Raw genomic sequence first — 23,348 nt, 5'->3', positions numbered from 1 at the left:
CAGAAACTTCAACTCCTGCCTCTCTTTCATGCCCCATGTTCAATACATCATTTTATCTTGTGTATTTCTCATGTGGCACAGATCCCTAGTTCTCCTTCAAACTCTTGTTTCCTTCTTTTATAAGAAATATAACCCTCTAGTGTTAGCTGGACCCATAGTTGCCATGTATAAAGACTGCATTTTCCAGCCTCTCTTTCAGTTAAATGTGGGCATAAGGCTGGGTTATGGCCAATGGAATGTGTGGTGTATTGTTAGAGTTTCCTTAGATTGAACTGGTGTCTCATTCTCCCTCTCTTCTCCCTCCTACTAGCAGGAATATGGACCTGGTGGCTGGAGTTGCAGCAGGCATCTTGGGCCATGAGGGGATCTTAAGAATGTGGGCTACAGATGTTGGAGAAAATAAAAGCCTGGATCCTTTGTACTGTGGAACACTCTATCAGTCCTGCATTACCTACATCTAGACTCTCACCTGAAAGAGAAATACACTTCTATCTCAAGTACGATACTGTTACATTTTTGTTACTCACAGCTGAAATTGTTTCTAATAATCCACTTCACTGCCAGTCCTCATCACAATCCGAAGCAGAAATACCAATATTTCTTGCCCGGGCTTTTGAAAGAATCTATTAACTGATATCAATCAATAGTCACTCCATATTCATTCATCTCCATCCCAGCCTCCTTCCAATGAGTCTTCTACACAATAGCCAAACTGACTGCAAACAGAATGTCTTTCCCTATGTTAATCAGCTTCAGCTGCCATAATAGAATACCACAGACTGGGTGGCTAAAACAAAAAAAATCAATCTTTTCACAGCTCTGGAGGCTAGAAATCTAAGATCAAGGTGCTACCAGGCTTTCTGGAAGAAACTCTCTCCTTGGTTTGCAGACAGCTTCCCTCTTGCTGTGTCCCTACATAGCCTTTTCTCTGCTCACATATGTCCAGAGAGGGATTTCTGGTGTCTCTTCCATTTTTTTAAAGTATTATTATTATCATTATTTATTATAAGGACAATAGTCCTACTGGATCAGGGTCTCACCTTTATGACTTCACTTTACCTTAATTACTTTCTTAAAGTCTCTGTCTGCAACTACAGCCACATGGGAGGCTAGAGCTCCAGCACATGAATTTTAGGAAGACATAATTCATTCCATAACACTCTCCTTCTTCAATCATATCAGTGGTTTCTCATTGCTCTTAGGGTAAAGTTGAGTAGTTAAAATGGCAAGACTTCTGTATGGTCTGCCCCCTACCTCTCTCTCTATTTTCACCTCATGGCATATGCCTCCTTACTCTCTATGCTTTAGTCACACAGGCCTTTCATTTTCTCAGGTCTGTTGTGATTTTTCCCATCTCAGGTCCTCTGCACATGCTGTAGATTCTGTCCCAAATGCTCTTTCTCCCATCCTGTCCCTTTGCCTGGTAAGCCTCTCTCCATCAGCTCCCAGTTCAGTTATCTGCTCTTTGGGAAAGCTTTTCTGGTCTTCCTTACAGTTTCCCATTCCCCTTTATATGCTCTCACAGCTCCACTTAATAGTACTTATAACTTTGTCATTACATTTTGTTTAAGGTATTTTGGTTAATGTTTGTCTTTTCCATTAGATTATAAACTCCATGAGAACAGAGATATGTCATTTTTGGCTTTTCCCTAATGTTTTCTACAGTTTCTGGCACATACCTGATGCTCAGGAAAGGTTCTCTTAACAAATAAGTATGAGGTAAGTGGGAGTTGGCTGATGTAGAAGTGGGTATGTCAAACAAGGACCCAGGGACTTCATCCTCAAGGATACACCGCATGGTAATCGAGAATTTTTCAGCAATAGGGTGAAATAAGGTATGTGTTAAAAAAAATTTTTTTTTGCCAGAATTCTGTAGAATGTTATTTAGAAAGAATCTATGTTAGAAGTAAAGTGACAAGTTTCAATGGTTGTAGCAGATATCCAAGTGGGAAAGAAGGGCTTGAGAACTTTGTGTGTTAGTTCCTGTTCTTCCTGAGAATTCTGCAGAGTAACTCAGGTTGGGTATCAGTTTTCTTTGCTGCTGATTTGGGATTTGGCTTTCACAGCCTGCTTAGTGAGTTATCCCTGTTCATCTGTTTTTCATCCTCCAATATGTTGCTGCTGTTATTTTAGTTTCTGTTCTTCTTGTTTTTGTTGATTTATTTTTAAAATCCCCTTACTGTAGATTTAGTGCAGTTTAGGGAGAGCAAAATTATAAGCATATGTTTATTACCACTTTAACTTGGAACTCCCTATATTTTAGTTTTCATTATGAAAACTCTTTACTATTTGTTACAGCAAAATTGTCTTTCATATTGGCCAAGATTATTATTAACTGACAATATCAAATGATGGCAAAATGGAGGATAAAAGGGTGGGAAACATAAATTGGCACATTTCTGGAGAACCAATGTGTCTCCAAAAGCTTAAAAAGGACATAGTTTTGAACCAAAAGTCCCACCTCTAGGAATTTATCACAAGGAAATGATTTGGCTTTTTTCCCCCTTATTGATGGGAATATCTTTAATGGATAGTAATTGGTAATATATGTCAGAACTATAAATTACCTTGTTTTTGTCCCATAAATTCCAATTTTGGGAATTTAAACCTACAGAAATACCACAGAGATGTGAAATGACACATGTACAAGGTTATTCACTGCAACCTTGCTTGTAATAGCAAAAGACTAGAAATAGTCTTAATATCCATAAATAGGGGACTTGTTTAATAAATGATGGTATGTCCATAAACGGAATACTATGCAAGTATGAAAAAACAGGGTTTCTTGATGCACTGATATGATCTTCAAAATCTATTGTCACATGAAAAAACCAAGATGTGGAATAGTGTGTACAGTAAGCTAAAATTTCTTTTAGCATTACTTAGGTGTGCATGTATATATTTGGTTGTAGTTATATAAAATATTTCTAGGATAGAGGAAATGAATTGGGAAGCTGGGAATAGGGGTGAGAGGGAGAATTTTTATAGTTTGACTCTTTATGCTTTGTGAATCTTGATTCATGTGTTGAGTATCATCTACTCAAAAAATGAAAACTTAAAATGAAAACAAACACAATGACAAAATTTAAGAGACATGACATAGTAAAAATAAAAGTAATGCATATACAAGATCAAAACATTAAAACAGTACAGATAGGTATAAAAATAAAATAAAATAATCCCCCTCCTGTATACTGCCTGCATTTAAAAGAATATTTGTTGTATTTTCTCCAGCATATCTAAGGGTTTTGTGGCAGGAGAATTTCTGGATTATCTAGTCCTCCATATTGGGAAGGCAAGTGTTCTTTCCAAGTTCTTTCAGCATTAGGCACCCCTTTTATCATCTTATTATTCCCTCTCCACCTCTGTGGACTCTTTTTTAAAATTAAAGTATCATTGATATATAATTTTATGTTGGTTTCAATTACACAACACAGTGGTTCAACAGTTACCCATACTATTAAATCCTCACCCCCACTAGTACGGTCACTATCTATCAATGTAGGAAGATGTTACAGAATCATTGACTATACTCTCCATGCTGTACTACTGTCCCCGTGACCAACTTATATTGTGACTGTGAATTATTGTGCCCCTTTATCCCTCCCCCACCCCTGCACCTGCTCCAATCCCTCCCTTTCCCCTGGGTAAACACTAATCCCTTCTTGGTGTCTATGAGTCTACCATGATTTAGCTTTAAGAATGTTCATTGCAGTGTTGTTTATAAGAAGAAGAAATTGTCCAACAATTTAGGGCTGATTAAATTAACCATATACTTTCACAAATCATATATGCAGTCATTAAAAATTGTATTGTTGAACCAAGCTTTTCACACAGCACTACTCCAGACAATACACAATATCTGGTCATTTGCCTAGGGATATTTGAAACCATAGAATAAATTTAGCTGATTTTCCTCCAGCACTAATTTTATTGGTGATTTGGGGGTACAGAGGGACTACTACTTCCTCGGTAACAAAACCCTTATTTGTAGCATGGGATATTCCTGCTCAGAAGACTTCATTTTGCTGTCTCTGTGGTAACTTGTTGTGGCCTTAGGACTAAACGCAAACCAACGAGATGTCGGTGGAAGTGTTGTGAGAGACTTCCAGGGAGGCTGCCTTGATGGAGCTGACTGAATGGGGGTTAAGAGAGGGGGGCGAGCATTTTGCTCCTTTCTTGTCTGTACTTAAAAGCTTCTTCTGTTCTTCTGTGTATATGCACATACACATATTTTAAATTCCTATTAAAGTGAAAATTAATACAAAAATTACGTTTAAATATCTATTTCTAATTTGACTGTGTAGGGGGAGGAGACAAAAGGGGATATGGGAGAACAGATTTATTTCTGAGAATCTTGGTACACAATGTTAATTTTCCTCGATCATTAAATCCAACTTGAAAAGGCTGACAAAGCTCGTATAATGTTTGTTGGACAACTTTTTGTTTCGTACAGTGCATAATTGTCAGTTTTCTAGATAAAACAAGAGTAGGTGTGGGTTTTTTTCACTCCGTAGAACCCAAGGTGCTGGCCCTCTTTTCCCAAATTTATCTCGATCTAACTAACACTCAGGGTTTCAGGATTTAGACTCTCTGACGTGGATTTCGGACTGCGCCTCCTCTCTTTGGCATCAGAAAACCTCACCAGAGTCTTGGACGGAGTTGGCCCCAATATTATTCACAATTTGCTGCAGAAAAGCGAGGGCCGCTGAGACAGACGAGCGGAAAAACTGCTCGCTAAGACAGATGCGCGGAGCAGAAGCTGGCTGGCTATCATCTCCACGCGTCGGGGCGGTGTGAGCCAAGGCCCCCGCCCCTCCGCCTAGCCAATAGCTTGGGTCGGGAACGGGAGGGGAAGGGCGGGGCGGGGCCTGTGGGCGGTGTCGTGATTGACACTTCGGCTCCCGCCGCCCGCTAGGCTGCAGGTCGTCTAAGCCTAGGCAAGTGCGTATATACAATGTTTGTCCGCTTCGGGGCACCGTAGTGGCTTTCACCCTGGCCGGGAGGACTGGGTTGGGCCGGGCAGCTTGAACTCCGGTCAGTTTAGGAGATCCTGATGGCTGCTGTGTTTCTAGTAACGCTCTATGAGTACTCGCCGCTTTTCTACATCGCGGTGGTCTTTACCTGCTTCATTGTCACCACCGGCCTGGTATTGGGATGGTAAGTGTCCCAGGGCTGGGGCTAGGGACGAAGGTCGGACAGCCGGGAGTGGGGCCGGCGGCGAACATCAGGGGCCTTCGGAGTGGGGTTGGATGGAGTTGCGGGGCTGGGGCGGCTGGAGCTGTCGGAGAGCCGTTGCCGAGGCTCTGGGAGGAGAACAGGGTGGACACAGCACCTGCATCACTGCTGTGCATCACCCGTCCGGTCCGCGTTCGCTACAGGCATCTGGGGTGGTACCTGATTGAGGTATTTTACCCAACTTTGTTTGTAGGTGATAAAGCAGCCACCGAGGGCCTGGTCTTGCTGTTGGTTTACAGTTCTTGTCCAGCCAGCTTCCGTCTGGGATCGGGACCTATGGTGTGCCCAGAGACAGTCACTTGCGGTGCAGTCAGCAAACAAAGTTGATTGTTGTTGTTCTGCCCTGAAATGAGCACTTGGCCTCAGATCTTTCAGCTTAATTTATAACTGGTTTCTGTTACAGAATTTAAGGGTTTTTACACACATTTCACTTTTTGGAGTAATATTTAATCGATAGAACTATAAACTCATAATTTAAGAGCTGGAATGAACCTTAGAAATCTAAGGGGTAGGAGAAGTTTACCTATTGAAGACAAGGAGAGTAGACTGTTAGGTAATCCCTGAGCAATTCTTGGAGCCCAGAGATTCTAAAATTTCTCTCCTGAAGCAATGCCATTGTATCATGTTTAGAGAAGCTTTATAAATTCAGCTAGTTGAAACCATGCTAGTCCATCCATTGAGCTGAATTTTGAAGAATGAGTATTTTGAAAAATAAATGGAGTTAAATGTGTGTGGTAGAGAATAGATGGCATTTCAGAGAATACAACATGAGCAGAGGGGCAGAAGAGACATGTAGTGAATAGAGTATAGCCCATAAAACGAGTTTCAAAGTATGCTTTGATTACATATATCTGATTACTTTAAGGCCCTTGTCAGTTTCTGAAACTATATGCTGTCTTTAGGAACTAAACAAAGTTCTAACATTTGCATACTGCTCCTCAACCTACAAACAGTAGCACATAAAATTCCTTTGTTTGTGGGTGGGGAAGACCAATCTTTTTTTTTTTTTTTTTGTAGATAATTATTTTTTATTGAAGGGTAGTTGACGCACAGTATTACATTACATTAGTTTCAGGTGTACAACACAGTGATAAAACATTTATATACATGACAATTCTAGGTACCAGCTATCACCCTACCAAGCTGTTACAATATCTTGACTATATTCCTTATGCTATACATTACATCCCGGTTACTTATTTATTTTACCATTGGAAGTCTGTACTTTTTTTTTTTTTTTTTTTTTTGGTGAGGGCATCTCTCATATTTATTGATCAAATGGTTGTTAACAACAATAAAATTCTGTATAGGGGAGTCAATGCTCAATGCACAATCATTAATCCACCCCAAGCCTAATTTTCGTCAGTCTCCAATCTTCTGAGGCATAACAAGTTCTTACATGGAGAACAAATTCGGGAAGACCAATCTTACACAGTGTTATTCTTCACCCATCAGATTTGATTCGGTTTAGGAAGATGTTGCCCAAAGATTTTTTAATGACTACATGTGATCGTTATTTTTTTAGAGACATGTAATTTTCCTCCACTAAGGAAAATAGTCAACTAGCTGATAATTGCATCATATCCCTAAATTTTAATTTTTCACAGGCCAACTACTTAGCTACCATAGATATCTTTAGTATTGGGAAGAGGAAAATGCCTGAAGACCATATGGATAGAATGGCAGCATCTGTGGGTGAAGAGCATTCAGGAGCCTCATGTTTGTAGTGGTTAAGAGACAGACCTTGGAGTCCAACAGACCTGGTCTGACAGACAGACTTTGGAGTCTGACAGAGCCTGACTCTGCCAGATTTAAGACTTGGTTTGAAAACTTAATGATTGCCTAATCACTTTTGCAAGGGTGGAAGCCCAGATAATTATAGAACTTTTGGACATCTGGGCTAAGCACTGCTGAGGCCACAAGACCATGTAAATGCCAGTCACTTCCATCCTGATCTGGGCCTACCAAGTCCTCTTGAGCCTAACCCAACCATTCTCTCCATCTGGGTTAGATAAGCCCAGATACCCTTGTAGATAAGCTTTGTCTATGTAGATACATTTTTTTGCTAGTGTTTCTTTGCTAACCTAAGCAAAGGCCACTGGTCTGTTGAGTAGAAATGAAAACCATCTAGACTTCACAAAAACAACTTTCTAGTAGTATTGCAGGCAGAAGGTAAACCCATTTAATCCACTATGCTTTTCACCCTTGTCATTTTTTTTTAACCTCCCAAAATATCTCCTTGTCTACTCACACTGTGTGGGAGTGGAGAAAGAACAGGAGCATCTGATTATTGGAATCTTAGTAGCAATAGCAAGGAGTTGTGGCACTGGAAATGGCATTTCTGTTGAATCATATGGGAGTTTCTGTGAGCTCTAAGAGCTCACATTTATTAAGCTTTTGCTATTTGCCAGGCATTGTACAGAGAACCAAAATGCTTTATACGTCCTTTAACCATTTCAAATAGTGAGGGACCCTGCATCTACTGTCTGCTTCCTCTTGACTACAGGTTATTAAGCTGTTGTCTCTCAGCTTCATTCCACCCTTATATACTCTGTTTTGTGAGTCTGGGGCAGAACCTCTAAATCACATTTCTTCTTTGCTAACTGGCTACCTATGAAGCTCTGCCAATAGGGGAGGGAGAGCAGAAAGCCAGAGGACGACAGAAGGACTTGGTGTTTTCTGTTTGATTATTTTTTGAGTCTGTCTCCCCACAGCAATAATGCCTGACTCTGGCATTAACAGTTGGTCCCAGTTTTTCCAGTTTTCCAGTTTACAGTTTTCTCTCTCTTAGGATCCCTTCGAAGAATATCAGTGCCCCCCTCCCCTCAGATCTGAGTCTCAGCTCCATGAGGGTCCTTCCTCCAGATTTCTAAGCTGCAATGATTCTCTTTCCTCTGTTCCTTGTTCTAGGAGTGATAGTTGTTTTCTGCTGTTACCACTTCTTTGATATTTAGTGCCCTCTTTTTGCCTTTTCATTTCTTCAGTGTCTGGATAACAATTTTTGTATTTAGTTCTGTTAAAATAATTGGCATGGTTTTGGTCTCCTGACTGGACCAATAAAGGTATTGATAAAGAAATGACTACTAAGAATGGGGTCTTGAGGGCTAAACTCTCAAAGATGGGATTTGGGGACTGGTTTGGGTCATTTCTTCAGCAACTTGCCAGTTCTAAATAAGATTCTAGTAATCCATGGCATCCACTGGAATCACAGTTAATCAGATTACTACCTTTGGTTGATTGCAATAAAATGATTTCTAAGGCAAGTGTTTGGCTAAAGCACTTGACCATTATGACAGTAAGAATGACTGCAAGGACTGAGAGATGGGTGGGGAGGCTGCTTCCCAGATCCCTGGAGCACTTACAGAAATAAAATGACAAGCTCAATGCTCAGGTCAAGTCTTAGAGAAACAGAGTTTCTCTGGTTCTAAAGTACTTGGTTTCATGTAAAACATTGAATACAGGTTTAACTCTATTGGTAATAGAATTACACAGCCTTATCAGTGTCTTATTTAAGACTGATTGGAAAAACGTGGAGCCATAAAGACTTGCAAGGGAACATCTACACAGACTTGGACAAAAGCTGAGACTCTTGAAACTTTAGTTGCTCTGACTATCCCTTGTTGATGGAAGCAGCCTGCCTTCCATGTCCTTCTCTTGCTTGAAGGTCCTGTAATAACCTTCCCTAGAGCAATTGTTTTGCAAAAGGAATCTGTACTGAAGACCTACCTCTTTACCTTTTGACACAAGATCCAGCTCTCTTCATGCTCTGTAGGACAGGGACAAAATCTGACCTAGCTGGAAACAGCTTAGCTTCTAAAAAAACCCTAAGATTTTGCTAATTTGTATCATTGTGAATTTGGGGAATATGTATAAGAATAGATTGTAAATAGGTTAGGATGAGGAGGATAGAATGTAACATTAGGTAAGATTAAATTTATTAATCTGGATATATTTTCAAGAAATCCTGAATCTTAAGTGTTCACACATATTTGTTGCCTGAAACTTGGATTCAGAGGTGGCCTATGTTTAATAAGATTGAGTTTTTCCTGGCATAATGAGGAAGGAATTGAAGGCTTAGGAAGATAGGAATATTGGCCTGAATTTATTATGTACAACATACATATACATCCCCCTACTCCATCCTTCAAGAGGACACAGAAGATACACTTTCCATGAAAGCACTGAGAAATATATTACCAAGAAGAAATTCATATCCTTGAAAATCTCTGGTGCCTATTCTCTGTAGGCTGTTTATGGTGGTGGGAGATGCTGCCATTGGGGTGGACTTCCTGACTTGAGGTCCAGGGCAACATATAACCACAGGAGTCAAGATGGACAGTATTTCTTAATGGGCAGTGGAGGACAAAGCAGAAAATATTTTGGCCTGAAGGAATCTTTGGCAGTGGCTGATGGATTATAGTGTCCCTAGGAATAAAATAAGTAGATGGCCTTCGAAATACTACATCAACTTCATAGAAGGAAAAACTCCAGATCTGGAGCCAGAAGCCTGATTTGAGTCACACCTTTTACCCAGTTTCCAGATCCAAGCAAATTGATAGGCCCCCCATTGAAGTGGGATTAGAGTGGGGGTTCAGGTCCCCTTGAGGAAGGACCTGTAGCTTGCAGTACTGCCACAGGGACACACTGAATCATGCTCCAGATCTTTCTCAAAGGCTGTTGTCTCTTGGCTGCAAACATGCTCTTCTGTATGGGATGCCTTATGATACTGGGGCAGGGACGTTGTGAACCACTTTGCTCTTGCATCAGTTTGCTCCCTGTTAGGCTCTGCTCATAGGGAGTGCTAGAAGGAGCTTGGAAGGCTGAAGGAGGAAAAAGGGCTTCCTCTTAACAGCTTGCTTCCTTTTCCTGGTCTGTACTCACGCAGCACTGGCCTTCACCCTGGCAGGGGCTACTGGCCAGTAGCAGCAGTTTATTTACATTACAATTTTTACTCACACTTAGAACTAACATTATTGCACTCCTTCAGAGTTATCAGCACCACAAAGGCCTACCACTGGGGGATCCCTTCTCCAACCTTCTAAATTGTAATGATCCCACTCTTCCCTTTGTTTCCCCAGCCCTAGGAGTGATATCTGGTCTTGCTAGGATACCTCTGAGCGATTGCCTTCTTGCCCTTTCCGTCCTCCAGTACTTGGTTAACATCTCTTTATATTAATTTTTTATATTTAAGTAACTGATATGGTTTCTGTTCTCTTGCCAGCCCTGCCTGATACACTGACCTTGACTATTTCTCACCTTACTTGTCAAATGCGGTAGTTTGTGTGTGTGTGTGATGACCTTGTTGATGAGGTAGATTCCTTCTTAAAAGAATATGACTTTAGTTTGTATTTGCTAGGGTGCAAATTATATGACACTTGCATTGGCAAGAATTTGCTTGAAACAGTCTAGAAGAAAACACAAAATAGAGATGGCATGGCCTTAAAATCACTTATTCCAATCCTTTTTACAAATACAGGCACAGATTTTGAGAGATTGAGTCACTTTCTTGAAGTCATTATCATTAGCACAGCAGTTCCCTTAAGAGACAGCTCTCCTCCCTGTGGGGGAGGATTTCCCCATGAATAGTTTTTATATACTGAGCCAGTTTCAGTATCCACCTCAAGCAAGACCACCTTTGGGAGACTGCACAGAAGGGAAGGCCCCCCCAGATTAACAACTGCCAATTTTCTGATTGGCTTTAGAACTCAAGGCTGAAGGGGTGATAACAATTACTGCTGAGCTTGAAACTTTAGCCTCAAAGAAACCTTTGTTCATGAGGAACTTCATAAGACTCCAGATACAAGGAAAGGAGGTCAGTTCTACTGATTCAGCTATTGACAAGAAGCTTAGGAAGTACTTGCAGAATAAGACATTGTGTAGACAATATGAAAAAATATGGACAGAAATGGAAATCCACAAATTGTGCTAGAAATGTAAACATTATGAACAGTACAGTAAACTATTTAGAAATGGGAAAAACCAGAATTTTAGAAAAATTCAGAAGGATTAAGTATAAAATTGCAACAGTAAAGGAAAGAGAAGGGAAAATTATCTTTATGGAAAAAAGAGGGAACTAAATTTATATAAAAGAAAGTAATGATTGTTAAGAAACATTTATTTAATTGGTATACCATTACTAACAGTTTTCAGAATGACTTCAAATGGGAAAAAATAAAGATGAAACTTGACTGAAAAGAAAATTGGTCCATTTTCTATTTTACTATTCCTGCCAGTGTCATCTCAGCCATAAGAGGATACACAAGGCATCAATGTCTTTATTCAAGTTTTTTATTAAAAATGTGGAAAAGTCCAGGTATAAGGATGGTGGCCAGAGACATGTCACTGGGTCTACTTATCAGTATTTTACAGAACCATTTGTTAGCATCATATATGGATTGCTGTTTAACCAATCTCCAATGTTTTTTTAAATCCCTTTTTTTTTTATTAAGGTATCTTTGGTATACAATCTTATGACAGTTTCACATGGGCAACATTGTGGTTACTACATTCACCCGTTATCAAGTCGCCCCCACACCCTATTGAAGTCACTGTCCATCAGCGCAGTAAGATGCTGTAGAGTCACTACTTGTCTTCTCTATGCTATATTGCCTTCCCCGAGACCCCCCTACATTATGTGTGCTAATCATAATGCCCCTTAGTCCCCTTCTCTCTCCCTCCCCCACCTCTCCCTTTGGTAACCACAAGTCTCTTCTTGGAGTCTGTGAGCCTTCTGCTGTTTTGTTCCTTTACTTTTGCTTTGTTGTTATACTCCACAAATGAGTGAGATCATTTGGTACTTGTCTTTCTCGGCCTGGCTTATTTCACTGAGCATAATCCTCTCTAGCTCCTTCCATGTTGTTGCAAATGGTAGGATTTGTTTTCTTATGGCTGAATAATATTCTATTGTGGATATGTACTATATCTTCTTTATCTATTCATCTACTGACTGGACACTTAGGTTGCTTCCATATCTTGGCTATTTTAAATAGTGCTGTGATAAGCGTAGGGGTGCATATGTCTTTTTGAGACTGGGCTCCTGCATTCTTAGGGTAAATTCCTAGGAGCGGAATTCCTGGGTCAAATGGTATTTCTATTTTTAGTTTTTTGAGGAACCTCCATATAACTTTCCACAATAGTTGACTAATTTACATACCCACCAACAGTGTAGGAGGGTTCCCCTTCACTTTTGCTTTGTTGCTATACTCCACAAATGAGTGAGATCATTTGGTACTTGTCTCTCTTGGCCTGGCTTATTTCACTGAGCATAATACTCTCTAGCTCCTTCCATGTTGTTTCAAATGGTAGGATTTGTTTTCTTCTTATGACTGAATAATATTCCATTGTGTATATGTACCATATCTTCTTTATCCATTCATCTACTGAAGGACACTTAGGTTGCTTCCGTATCTTGGCTATTTTAAATAGTGCTGTGATAAACGTAGGGGTGCATAAAACAACAGCATTTGTTACTTGTCTTTTGGATGTTTGCCATCCTAACTGGTGTGAGGTAACCAGTCTCCAATTTTCAACCTTACTCCAAATCATGTCTGCGTATTAGCTTTTGAGTAATGCATTAAAGACAGAAATATTGGCCCACATCAAACAAGTTGGAACTGTGAAAGTAGTGGGGTTTTGTGCAAAAATGAGCACATTCATTCTGGGCCAGGCCTGTGAAAAGGTTTAGAATTATACAAGGCTGAAAATTCAACATGAGTCATCAATGTGTCAGTTGCCCAAAAAAACACACTAAGCATAATATTACGACAAAAGGTTTGGTTAGACTTTGATGTCACTTTATTACACAGTGAGTTCTATTCCTTGCCTCTTTTTTCCTCTAAAGCTTGAGGATGTCTGGAAAACAGGTCTGGCGAAGTCAAATATGGACCCAGAGCCTTGACTAAGTGCTGGCTACTCTAGCCATGCTTAGCTCACTCCTTTAAAGGAATGGGAATATACAATGTTGAGATTGTAATTCAGAAATGTAGCAGTGTTAGGATAGATAAGGCAGTAATGAGAAGCCAAAGAGCAAAAACATTAAACTTAAAGGAAAAGTTTAATAACTTTGTGTTAAAATTAAGAACTCTGTTCATCAAAAGATGCCATTATGAATGTGAAAAGGCAAGATATAGAAGAGATGAAGATATATCTAAAAAATGGCTCATATTCAGAACATATAAAGAATTTCTATAAATAAAAAATACAGACCAATTTAAAAAACAAAACAAAGCAAAAACAAAAAACAAAAGATGGAGAGGATCTGAAAAGGGCTTTCATAACAGAGTGTGTCCAAGTAGCAATTAATGTAAAAGAAGTGCTCAACCTCATTAGTCGTTAGGGAAATAGAAATTAAAATTATAGTACAATGCCCCCACTCACCTACCAGAATAATCCTTTGGCAAGGATATAAAGCAAGGTCATTCATTGCTGGTGGGAGTGTAAGATGATGCTACCACATAGAACAATTGTTAGCCTTATCCACTAAAGTTGAACAGCACAGACATTATGACTGCGAAATTCCATTCCCAGTGTATACATTAACAGAAGTGCACATACATGTATGTGCACCAAGAGCCTTGTATATTAATGTCCACATGCACATTATTCACTATGTCCAAAACATGAAGACAACTTAAATGTCTCTTTAGAGTAGAATGAGTAAGCAAATTACTGCCTATTTATACAACAGCACACTATACAGCCACAAAAAAAAAAACTAAGTATAGCTACAGTGATGAATCTTCAAGCACAGTGTTGTGAAATAGGAAACAGAAGTATATGCAGCATACTTCCACTTACATAAAATTCAAAAACGGGTATACTAAATCACAGTAATTGAAGTTAAGATAGTGGAAAGGGAAGGGGTAGTGCATGGGAGGTGACACAGGAGACTTTCTGAAGACATTGTTTTAGTTGTTAACCTGAACAACGGTTACTTTGTAATTCACTGAGCTATGTTCTGTGTAAGTTCGGGGAAAGGAAGTCCCGGGGCAAAATACTTCTAAAAACTGAAATCAGTTGAAGGGAGAAATAAAGTTTAAAACCTGTTTGTTGCTTACAGACTGCAGTCCAGGGCTGTCTCTTTCCCCTGCTCTGGAAGGAAGCAGGCTGACAAGCAAGCCAGCCCCTCCCCTTAAACTCTCAGGTTCAGACACACCCTCAGTTGCCCAGGTAATTACCTATTGACATGGAGAAGAACTCTTCACCCCTGAGGATATGCAAATGCACTAAAACCAGGCGAGATACTCTGGAAATGTTACAATTTTACCCACATTCTGTGTACTTTATGTGTGTTCCCTTTCACAAAAAAGGCCAAAGATTGAGCAAGATTCAGAATACCAATATAAGTAAAGGAGCTCAGGATATTTAAAAATGTAGACCCAAGATTAAGCATGAGGCAGAGAAATAAAAAATCTGGAGAGGCGAATTTCTTTAATAATAGGTGTGCATTGCCAACTTTTGATGTGATGCTTGGCCAACCTTGGATAAGCATGCTTGAAGAGAAGCAATGCTTTACATCTCAAATTATTTGTTCCATTCTGAAGTATATACCAAACCATAGAGAAGATGTGGTTTATCTTTCTACGACATTGATCTTAAGATTTGGAGAAATAATTTTTAAATTAAAACCAGATACACCATGGAGTATATAAAGCATATTACAAAGGAGTTTCATGCTTACAATGGCCTGCTTCCAGATATTTCTCCAAAGCCCTGCCTTTTGGGATTTCTGGCTTCTATACCTTTAAGGATTCTTTAATTCAAAATTTTAAGTACAACGTGATAAAATACCTGAAATACAGTGCTTGAACCTACAGTGGAAATGAACACCAAGGTATCAGAATTCTAGGGTAGAGAGACGACTTTTACTACTGGTAGTGTGGATATAAGGAGCCAGGTAGTTGGGGTAAAGGAGAAAAAGGATAGGTAGAGGTGGGGAGAATCAAAACGATGAGAAAGGGGCCAGGGAACGTGATAAGGAGTATGTGTAGAGTGGGGTTTTATGTTTTTCACTATAAGGGATGACAGGAAGAAGGAAAGAAGGTGTGAGAAACACACTCACTGGTCCAAATTCAATAAGTGGACACCAAGACAAAGAGAACAGCGGAGCGAGGCTTTAATGACGGTCTTGCAAGATCGGCTGTCTGGTGGGCAGGCACAGCTGGGGAGTTTGGTGCCAATAATTTATCTCCTAGTGCGCGAGTCCCTCCCTTGGTTCCTCACTGGCCGAGTACCACAGGATTCACATTCTTTCCCGGACGTCGCCTAAGACCGTTATATCTTTCCTTTACATTTGTCTTAATATTATTGGTAGGTTTAAAAAACTCAAACAGGTATTACCAGGCCCTTATCAATTTCCCCACCCCCGCTCTCAGCCCGAGCAGCTTCCACCACGTGGCCCTTTGTTACTACCTTACTGTTAAAATGTTGAAACATCCTAGTGGGAATAAATCACATTTAGGTTTTATACTCTTTCCTAACAGTTTCCCCTCTTTTTATTTAAGAATTTCTGATTTTATTCCCAGTAATGTATTTTAATTTATGCTTGGTCCTTTCTCAAATTAATCTTGTTTATGGCTGCCTCTATAAGCTTTTGAGTCAAGCCTCTCACACAAGGGATGATACAGCATCTACAGCAGTTAAAACTCCCGCAACTATAACAAGGGATGTCAATACAGAGGCAACCATACCTTTCTATTTTTTTAAACTATCTTTCCAACCAGTCTGTAAAAGGGTCACTGATGCCAGAGTTTTCAGCTAATTCATTAGCTAAAGTGGTGAGTCCCTGTAGGGCTTTAGTAATAGTACCATCAGGGGCAGTATTATTTGGGATAAAAGTACAATATTTTCCTCCTAACATAACACAGACTCCTTTTTCTGCTGACATATGCTATTCTGTTTTCTCAGGCCATCCTGCTGGTAGCAACTAGTTGACTAGCTACTCCTTGAAGAGCATCCCTGGTATAGTTAATGATTTACGTTTTTGTTGATGGTGGACCACCAAAATAGTGCCGACTCAAATCTTGCAGCTATTTGATTTATAGCTTTAAATTCATCAGGGACTCCCCTGGAGACTCCTATTGAGTCAATGTATACATTTGACTTCTATGAACATTTTTTCACTGGGTGTGGAGAGAAATGCCAGGGTAAATGGAATGGCCAATTGGACTAAAGCACAAGTCCCAGTCCAGGTGGGTGGCAACGAGTAGCGCAGGTTCCCCTTTCTACAGAACCACCAAACATCCACTCGGGATGCGTAACTTCGAGAAGTTGCCCTCTTTAGAGACATTTAAGACATGGGTACAAGTCAGTAAGTTCCCCACAGGAGTTCCAAAACCTTCCCCTTGCCTAGAGAGGCATGAGGAGTGATCCATCTTCCCTATAGAAAAACAGGGGATTGCCCTTGGGTCTGACTTCTTTAGTGCATGAAAGAGTAAAGCCAAGTCCTTGCAAGTCTCATTTCCCCAAGCGTCCTTGTCCTGGTACAGGGCCAACATGCAGTTCATCCCAGTAGGGTCTGTGTCCCAGCCGAGACGGACTGGGACCACCTGCGCCTGTGGCCATCCAGCATCACATGCGTAACAATTGCTTTTATTCAAAGCAAGTACTGAAGATTTAACCCACTTTACCCAGGCATTGGTGTCTCTATAACCTACCTCTATTTCAAGAGTCTGTTTTAGATATTTTATTTAGATATTTTATCTCTGTTACAGTAACTAGTCTAGGGTCATTTTGGGGAAGCTCTGGCTCAGTATTTCCCTCAGGATTGGGGGTGGCCACTATGGGTGAAGTCTTGCCTTTGATTAAATTAAGACCAAACCTTCCCACAGGATCTATTCCAATGACATCTGCACCGAGTCTGTCTTGAGGTTTATGTACAGTTAATAAAAGGGGTTTACACAGTCTATCCTGGCAATTGTCAGGAGGAATTCCTTTAGCTAAGCGGAGTTTTCTTTTTAAAGATTTTCCTACTGCATGAGGGGCTGTCCACTCTTGAAACTGGGTAGTCCACCAAACACTGCTCCACCTTGGACATGGGGCCTACTTGCCTTTTTTTATTCTATTAAGATTTGTCCATTCAGGACAGAGATACTTATTATCTCCAGAAAGCTGTCACAAGAGAGAACCTGACAAGCATCAAACCTAATGGTTTGGGGCTTGATGTTTTAGTAATATTGATTACCAGTTTGACAGGATAACCAGGAGTTCCTTCCCATTCTAGGGCTTCCTGCGACTTGCCTGTGAAATACAGAGTTAGAAGGATAAAAGTTAACATTTTTAGGTTCTTTTTTAGTTTCAGCCTTAAGGGTTGGTTAGCCACCTGGGACACCTGCCAATTCTATTTTGTCCCCAGATCCCCCAGTCAGTTTCTTTACTCTGGTGTAATGAGTCCAACTCTTTTCAGCCATCCTCACTGTAGTCTCCATGATCAGGAGCACTTGGTAGGGGCCTTCACAGCTGGGCTGGAGTCAGTCTTCTTTGCAGGATTTTACTAACACCAGGTCTCCAGGCTGGAAGCAGTGAGCAAAGAACTCAAGTGGGGGAGTCTGGGTGAGGAGTCCTTTCAGCTTAAGAGAAGATAAGTTAGAAGACATGGCCAGCACATATTCCATCTTTTTCAAGTAAACTTCCTTCATACTTTAAAATTTGAGAATCTATTAGCCAGTGCCCAGCCCACTGATTAAGTAAGCATGACCCGAACCTGGTGAGGAGTACTGACCATGAGGGTTCCTCCGAGTTAATTTCCTGCTCTCTTCTACCAGTAAGGCCATGGCTGCGATGGCCTGAACGCATTCAGTCCATCCTCAAGAGACAGGGTCCAGTAGTTTAGACATAAAGGCCACTGGTTGTTTCTTTCCTCCCCAGGCTTGGGTCAAAACCCTACAGAGAACCTTGTTCAACAGTAACAAACTAGTGAAATGGCTTCTCTAAAGATGGGAGTGGCAGGACTGGGGTGGTGACTAAGGATTGCTTTCAATTTCTCTAGAATTTGCAGTTCCCCTGGGGTCCATTGGAGAGGGTCTGGCTCTTCCTCTAACAATTTGAAATACAAGCTTCTAGCCTCTCTTCTAACAAACACTTTTGAGCTTCTCTTAGTAATTCTTCCATAGGTTTCTCATTCCGTCCATCTAAATTCTGCAATTTCTTAGCAATATCTGGCCAACTTTTGGTTACAAAATTGACTTTTAAAAGACCTTGTCCTACCTCAGCTTCTGGGTCAAGTCCTGAATACTTTCTCATCTGGTCCCTGAGTCTCTATGAAAATGCAGTTGGGGTTTCTTCCTTTTCCCATTGGACTTCAAACACCTTAGAAACATTTTGAGATCTTGGGGCCAATTCCCTAATTCTCTTTATAATTAGCCCTCGAAGATCTCTCATTTTAATTCTATCCCCTAGATTATTATTATCCCATCTAGGATCTACATTTGGGGACTTTTGTTTCGCTGACTGGACACCCTGGCCCAGTGGGTGTTTTTGTTCCCAAATGGACACAGTAGCTCTCCTGATCACCGCCCCCCCTCACCACCAGGGAATAGGATATTCATGATGGACATAAGTTCAACCTAAGTATATATTAGGTCCCAGGAGTTGGTCTAGTTGGTCCACTAGGCCAAGGGGGTCTTCTAGCAATGCTTAAAATTTCTCACCTCAGTACCCCTTAGGGGAGCATTAACAAATTTCCCCTTGTCCTAGTGGGACCTCTCTCCATGGAAACACCTTGGGATTCCTGGTGGACTCCCCAGAAGGCAAGGGGAACTCTAAGTCCTTCTTACATTGTTAAGTCCAGGGAGAGGAAATCCTGGGGCAAAAGAACTCCAAAAACTGCAGTCAGTCAAAGGGAGAAATGAAGTTTAAAATCTATATTTATTGCTCACAAGCTGCGGTCTGGGGCTGTTTCTCTCTTTCAGGCTCTAGCATCAGCCAAAAACCGGCCCTCTCCCTCACCTCTCAGGTACAGAATAGCCTTTCATTGCCCAGGTAATTACCCATTGATATGGAGATGAACTTCTCTCTACCCGAGGAAAGCTGCAAATGCACTAAAGCCATACTTCTTTCCACCTTTGAACACCTGTTGATATGCAGATATGCCAAAGCCAGGTGAGACATTTTGGATATGTTACAGTTTTACCCACAGGTTGGGAGACAAGAAAGTGGGTCCCAATGTTAAATAGATATGAGTGGGGTGGAAAGAGAAAAAGGCCAGGAAAGTCCACTAAAAAGACCCAGAATTAATTAATTAAAGCTCAAAAAGACAGGAGCAACTTGGCCTGGAATGTTTGAATATTCCTCAGATAAAGGAGAGGGTACCTCAGCATAGCCTGTCTTTATTATGCTAATCATACAGGCCCAGCCTCTTTTCTTTTTTAACTTTACCTATATGCTATTTTTTTTCTTTCCAACCCCAATCAAATAGTCTTCAACCCAGGCAAATCAATTTAGCATGCAGGCGCAGCCCTAAACAACATAGCAAAAGGCAGGAAGGATTTCATCCTAAAGATTACATTTTAATACATAGGAGGTCAAGAAGCAAGATTTTCAACTTACTCATTAGCAAACAGACAATAACTCTGCCCCCCTTGGAAGAAGGGCAGCCAGTCCTGATATGCTCCCAAACCTGGAAGCTGCTATCCTGGGAGGGGACTAAAAGCAGTAAATTTTTATGTTACGCTAATTTTGCAGAATTACCTAGAGGACTGATAAGAAATATAATGTCTCATCAAAGACACTTGAGACCACCTAACAAGTCTACACCTCCACGTCCCGGCCACACTCTTAAAGAATCCTTAAAAAGGAAACCCCCAACCCCTGGGGTGCTCCTCTCTCTGAGGCCACTGGCACCCTCAAAGTGCACAACCTTTTAACTTTCTCTCTCCAACCTCCCAGGGGGCCCCACCCTGCCAAGGCCGCCTGCACTTTCTCTCTCCCCCAGTAACTCCAAACAAAACTCTCACTCTGCTTCACTGCCGTGTCCCCACCCCTCAACTCTGCTGCGGCTGTGGCAGGGAAAGAGACTGAGGAAAACACACAGTGCTCTCCCAACACCAGGGCTTGTCCTGGGCAGTCTCTTGTAGTTCCTCCCTAGCTTTCCCTTCTCTGGTGTTAGGGGAAATAGGGGAAGCGCCCTTGGTAACCAACAGATTCCTCAGGTGAACTGGAGGCTTTATTACCATCAAAAAATAACTCAAACATGGCAACGCCAATTTTTATCTGATCTAACTTTCATCCAGACAAAACAGCAGAATTTGATTATCTTTTGTTTGTCCTTAACCCAGTACAGGAGTCGTCCCCCCAGTACCGTAACCTTCACCCCAGCAGGCTATCTGGGGGGAAATTCCAAGGGAGCTCATCTGAGTTCCCTGTGTACTCAGCCCCCCATAATGGAAGTTTCCTGCACCCACCCCGAGATTACACGTCTCAGCCACACACACTCAACCTCTGAAAAATGCCCAACCACCAAGGCAGTACTTATAGCCCAATGTTCCCACCTTGGCTCGTGCACTAGGTTGTCTGGTTGCTGCTGTGCCTGCGTTTTCTCCCCTGCGTCGGTCACGCTGTCTCCGCACAACAGTCTCGGGTCTCCCTTCGGCTTCCATGCGAAGGTGAGATGCCCAGACTGAGCGGGCCGCCCAAAGCCGGGCAGGACACGTCTTCCCACTCCGCTTGGGCCCCCACCTCGCACAGGCAAGAGGATCCCGGACAAGCCCCCAAATTGTGAGAAACACACTCACTGGTCCAAATTCAATAAGTGGACACCAAGACAAAAAGAACAGCGGAGCGAGGCTTTAATGACGGTCTTGCAAGATCGGCTGTCTGGTGGGCAGGCACAGCTGGGGAGTTTGGCACCAATAATTTATCTCCTAGTGCGCTAGTCCCTCCCCTGGTTCCTCATTGGCTGAGTACCACAGGGTTCACATTCTTTCCCAGATGTCACCTAAGCAGGTTTTATCTTTCCTTTACATTTGTCTTATTATTGGTAGGTTTAAAAAACTCAAACAGGTATTGCCAGGCCCTTATCAATTCCCCCACCCCCACTCTCAGCCCGAGCAGCTTCCACCACGTGGCCCTTTGTTAATACCTTACTGTTAAAATGTTTAAACATCCTAGTGGGAATAAATCACATTTAGGTTTTATACTCTTTCCTAACAAAGGTGAAAGTGTTACTTAGGAGGTAGTATCTTGTCCTACCACTTCACATTCCTGACTTAACCTCTAAGAGGCACTGGGGCAATGGTGAGCTGTGGAGACAGAAGATGTGGGGTAAATGATTTTGAGGATCAAAGAGGAGAAGTTAATGAATTTGTTTTTTCTTTCTAGTTCTTCCGCCAACCCCTAAGTCTATGCCATCATCAACATTATCATTTCTAACACTTACAGAGTGCCAAGCCCTGTTACAAACATTTACAGATGGGGAAACAGTTACACAGAAGTTGAGTGATTGCTTAAGGACACATGGGTATTAAGTGTTTTGTTTCTGATTTTAGAAGGAAAGCAGTTTTTCATTAAGTATGATGTTAGCTCTACATTTTTTTTTTTGCTGCCTTTTATCAGGTTGAGTAATTTCATGTACATTCCTAGTTTGCTGATGGTTTTTATCAGAAATAGACATTAGACTGTAGCAAGTGCTTTTTCTGCATGTAATGAGATAATTACATATATATATCTGTTAACATGGTGAATTACATTAAATTTTAATGTTATGTCAAGCCAACCTTGCATTCCTTAGATAAACCTCACTAAGTCATGATATATTAATCTTTTTATTGGATTTAATTTGCTAAAATTTTGTTAAGAATTTTTGCATCTATGTTCCTGAGTGATATTTATTTATAGTTTCCTTGTACAGTTGCTACCCTTCCTCTGCAGATTTCAGTTACAATTATATTAGACTGCTTGAAGTTGTCTCTCAGCACACTGAGGTTTTGTTATTTTCAGGCCTTTTTTTCTTTCTGTTTTATATTGGATGCTTTCTATTGCTATGTCTTTAAATTTACTTACCTTTTGTTCTGTAATGTCTTATCCACCTGATTCCATCCAGTATATTTTTCATCTCACACATTGTATTTTTTATTCTCAGAAGTAGATTTGATCTTTTTTATATCTTCCATGTCTGTGTATAATATGTTCAGTCTTTACTTACCTTTTTGAAAACATGGAGTGCAGTTACAACAATTATTTTGATGTCCTTGTCTACCTACTAATTGTCTATCTGTATCATTTCTGGGCCTGTTTCTATCAGTTAATTTCTCTCCTCATTATGAGTCATTATTTTTTTGCTTCTTTGCAAGTCAGTTAATTTTTTATTGGATGCCAAACATTGTGAATTTTACCTTTGGGTGCTGGATGTTTTTGTATTCATATAAACATTCTTGAGCTTTGTTTGGGAATGAAGTTAACTTAGAAAGTTTGTCCTGTTAGAGGCTTACTTTTCAGCTTTTTTTAGGCAGGACCAGAACAGCTTTATCCCACTGTTCTATGAAATTGACTTCATGTAGAGTGAAATTTTATTCCATCTGTTAATTTTATTGACTTTCTCTTGGCATTACATTTATTCATGTGTTTTGGAGTTTTAGTTTGCAACCTAATTTCAGTGGACGTGTCGGCCCCTCCACCACCTTGTCTTCTCCCTTGGTGTTAAACCCTTTTACAATTGCCTCCACTCAGATGCCTAGACCACATGTGCCCCACCCCCTCCACATCCCGAGTCACAGTCCAGTCTTATAATGATATTGATACTCGCCTAACCCAGCTCCTGGATGCAAATTATAAACATGGTTCTGGCCCTTGTTTTCAGCAGATGACCTATAAGGCCTTCTGACTATGTGAAGACTTAGTTGGCACTGCCTGCTGCCAGACACAGAACCCATCAAGCCATGGCATCAGCCTTACTTGTTACTTTATATTTCTTCCCCTTTTCAGATCCACAAGGGTTTGTCTTTGATCCAGTATGTGTCTTTTCTCTAATATTTTATTACTAAAATTCTCTTTCTTTTTTTTTTTTTTCTTTTGGTATCATTAATATACAATCACATAAGCAACATTGTGGTTACTAGATTCCCCCCATCATCAAGTCCCCACCACAAACCCCATTACAGTCACTGTCCATCAGTGTA

The 23,348-nt window shown here is 40.8% G+C and overlaps 1 protein-coding gene across 2 annotated transcripts in view; it reads left to right on the top strand.

The window, feature by feature from the left end:
• Positions 1–4,938: 4,938 nt before the first annotated feature.
• CGRRF1 (cell growth regulator with ring finger domain 1) overlaps positions 4,939–23,348 on the top strand; it is a 44,541-nt gene continuing 26,131 nt past the window's right edge. Inside the window, exon 1 of one of the 2 annotated variants that reach the window (XM_036918294.2) lies at positions 4,939–5,160. In XM_036918294.2, the coding sequence (XP_036774189.2) occupies positions 5,057–5,160 (104 nt within the window). In that variant the 5' untranslated portion in view covers positions 4,939–5,056. The remainder of the gene's footprint in view (positions 5,161–23,348) is intronic. The other variant, XM_036918289.2, reaches the window with a different exon arrangement.

The sequence above is a fragment of the Manis pentadactyla genome, chromosome 11, assembly GCF_030020395.1.
Source record: "Manis pentadactyla isolate mManPen7 chromosome 11, mManPen7.hap1, whole genome shotgun sequence".
Classification (NCBI taxonomy): domain Eukaryota; kingdom Metazoa; phylum Chordata; class Mammalia; order Pholidota; family Manidae; genus Manis; species Manis pentadactyla.
This window is presented reverse-complemented; position numbering and strand designations above follow the sequence as displayed.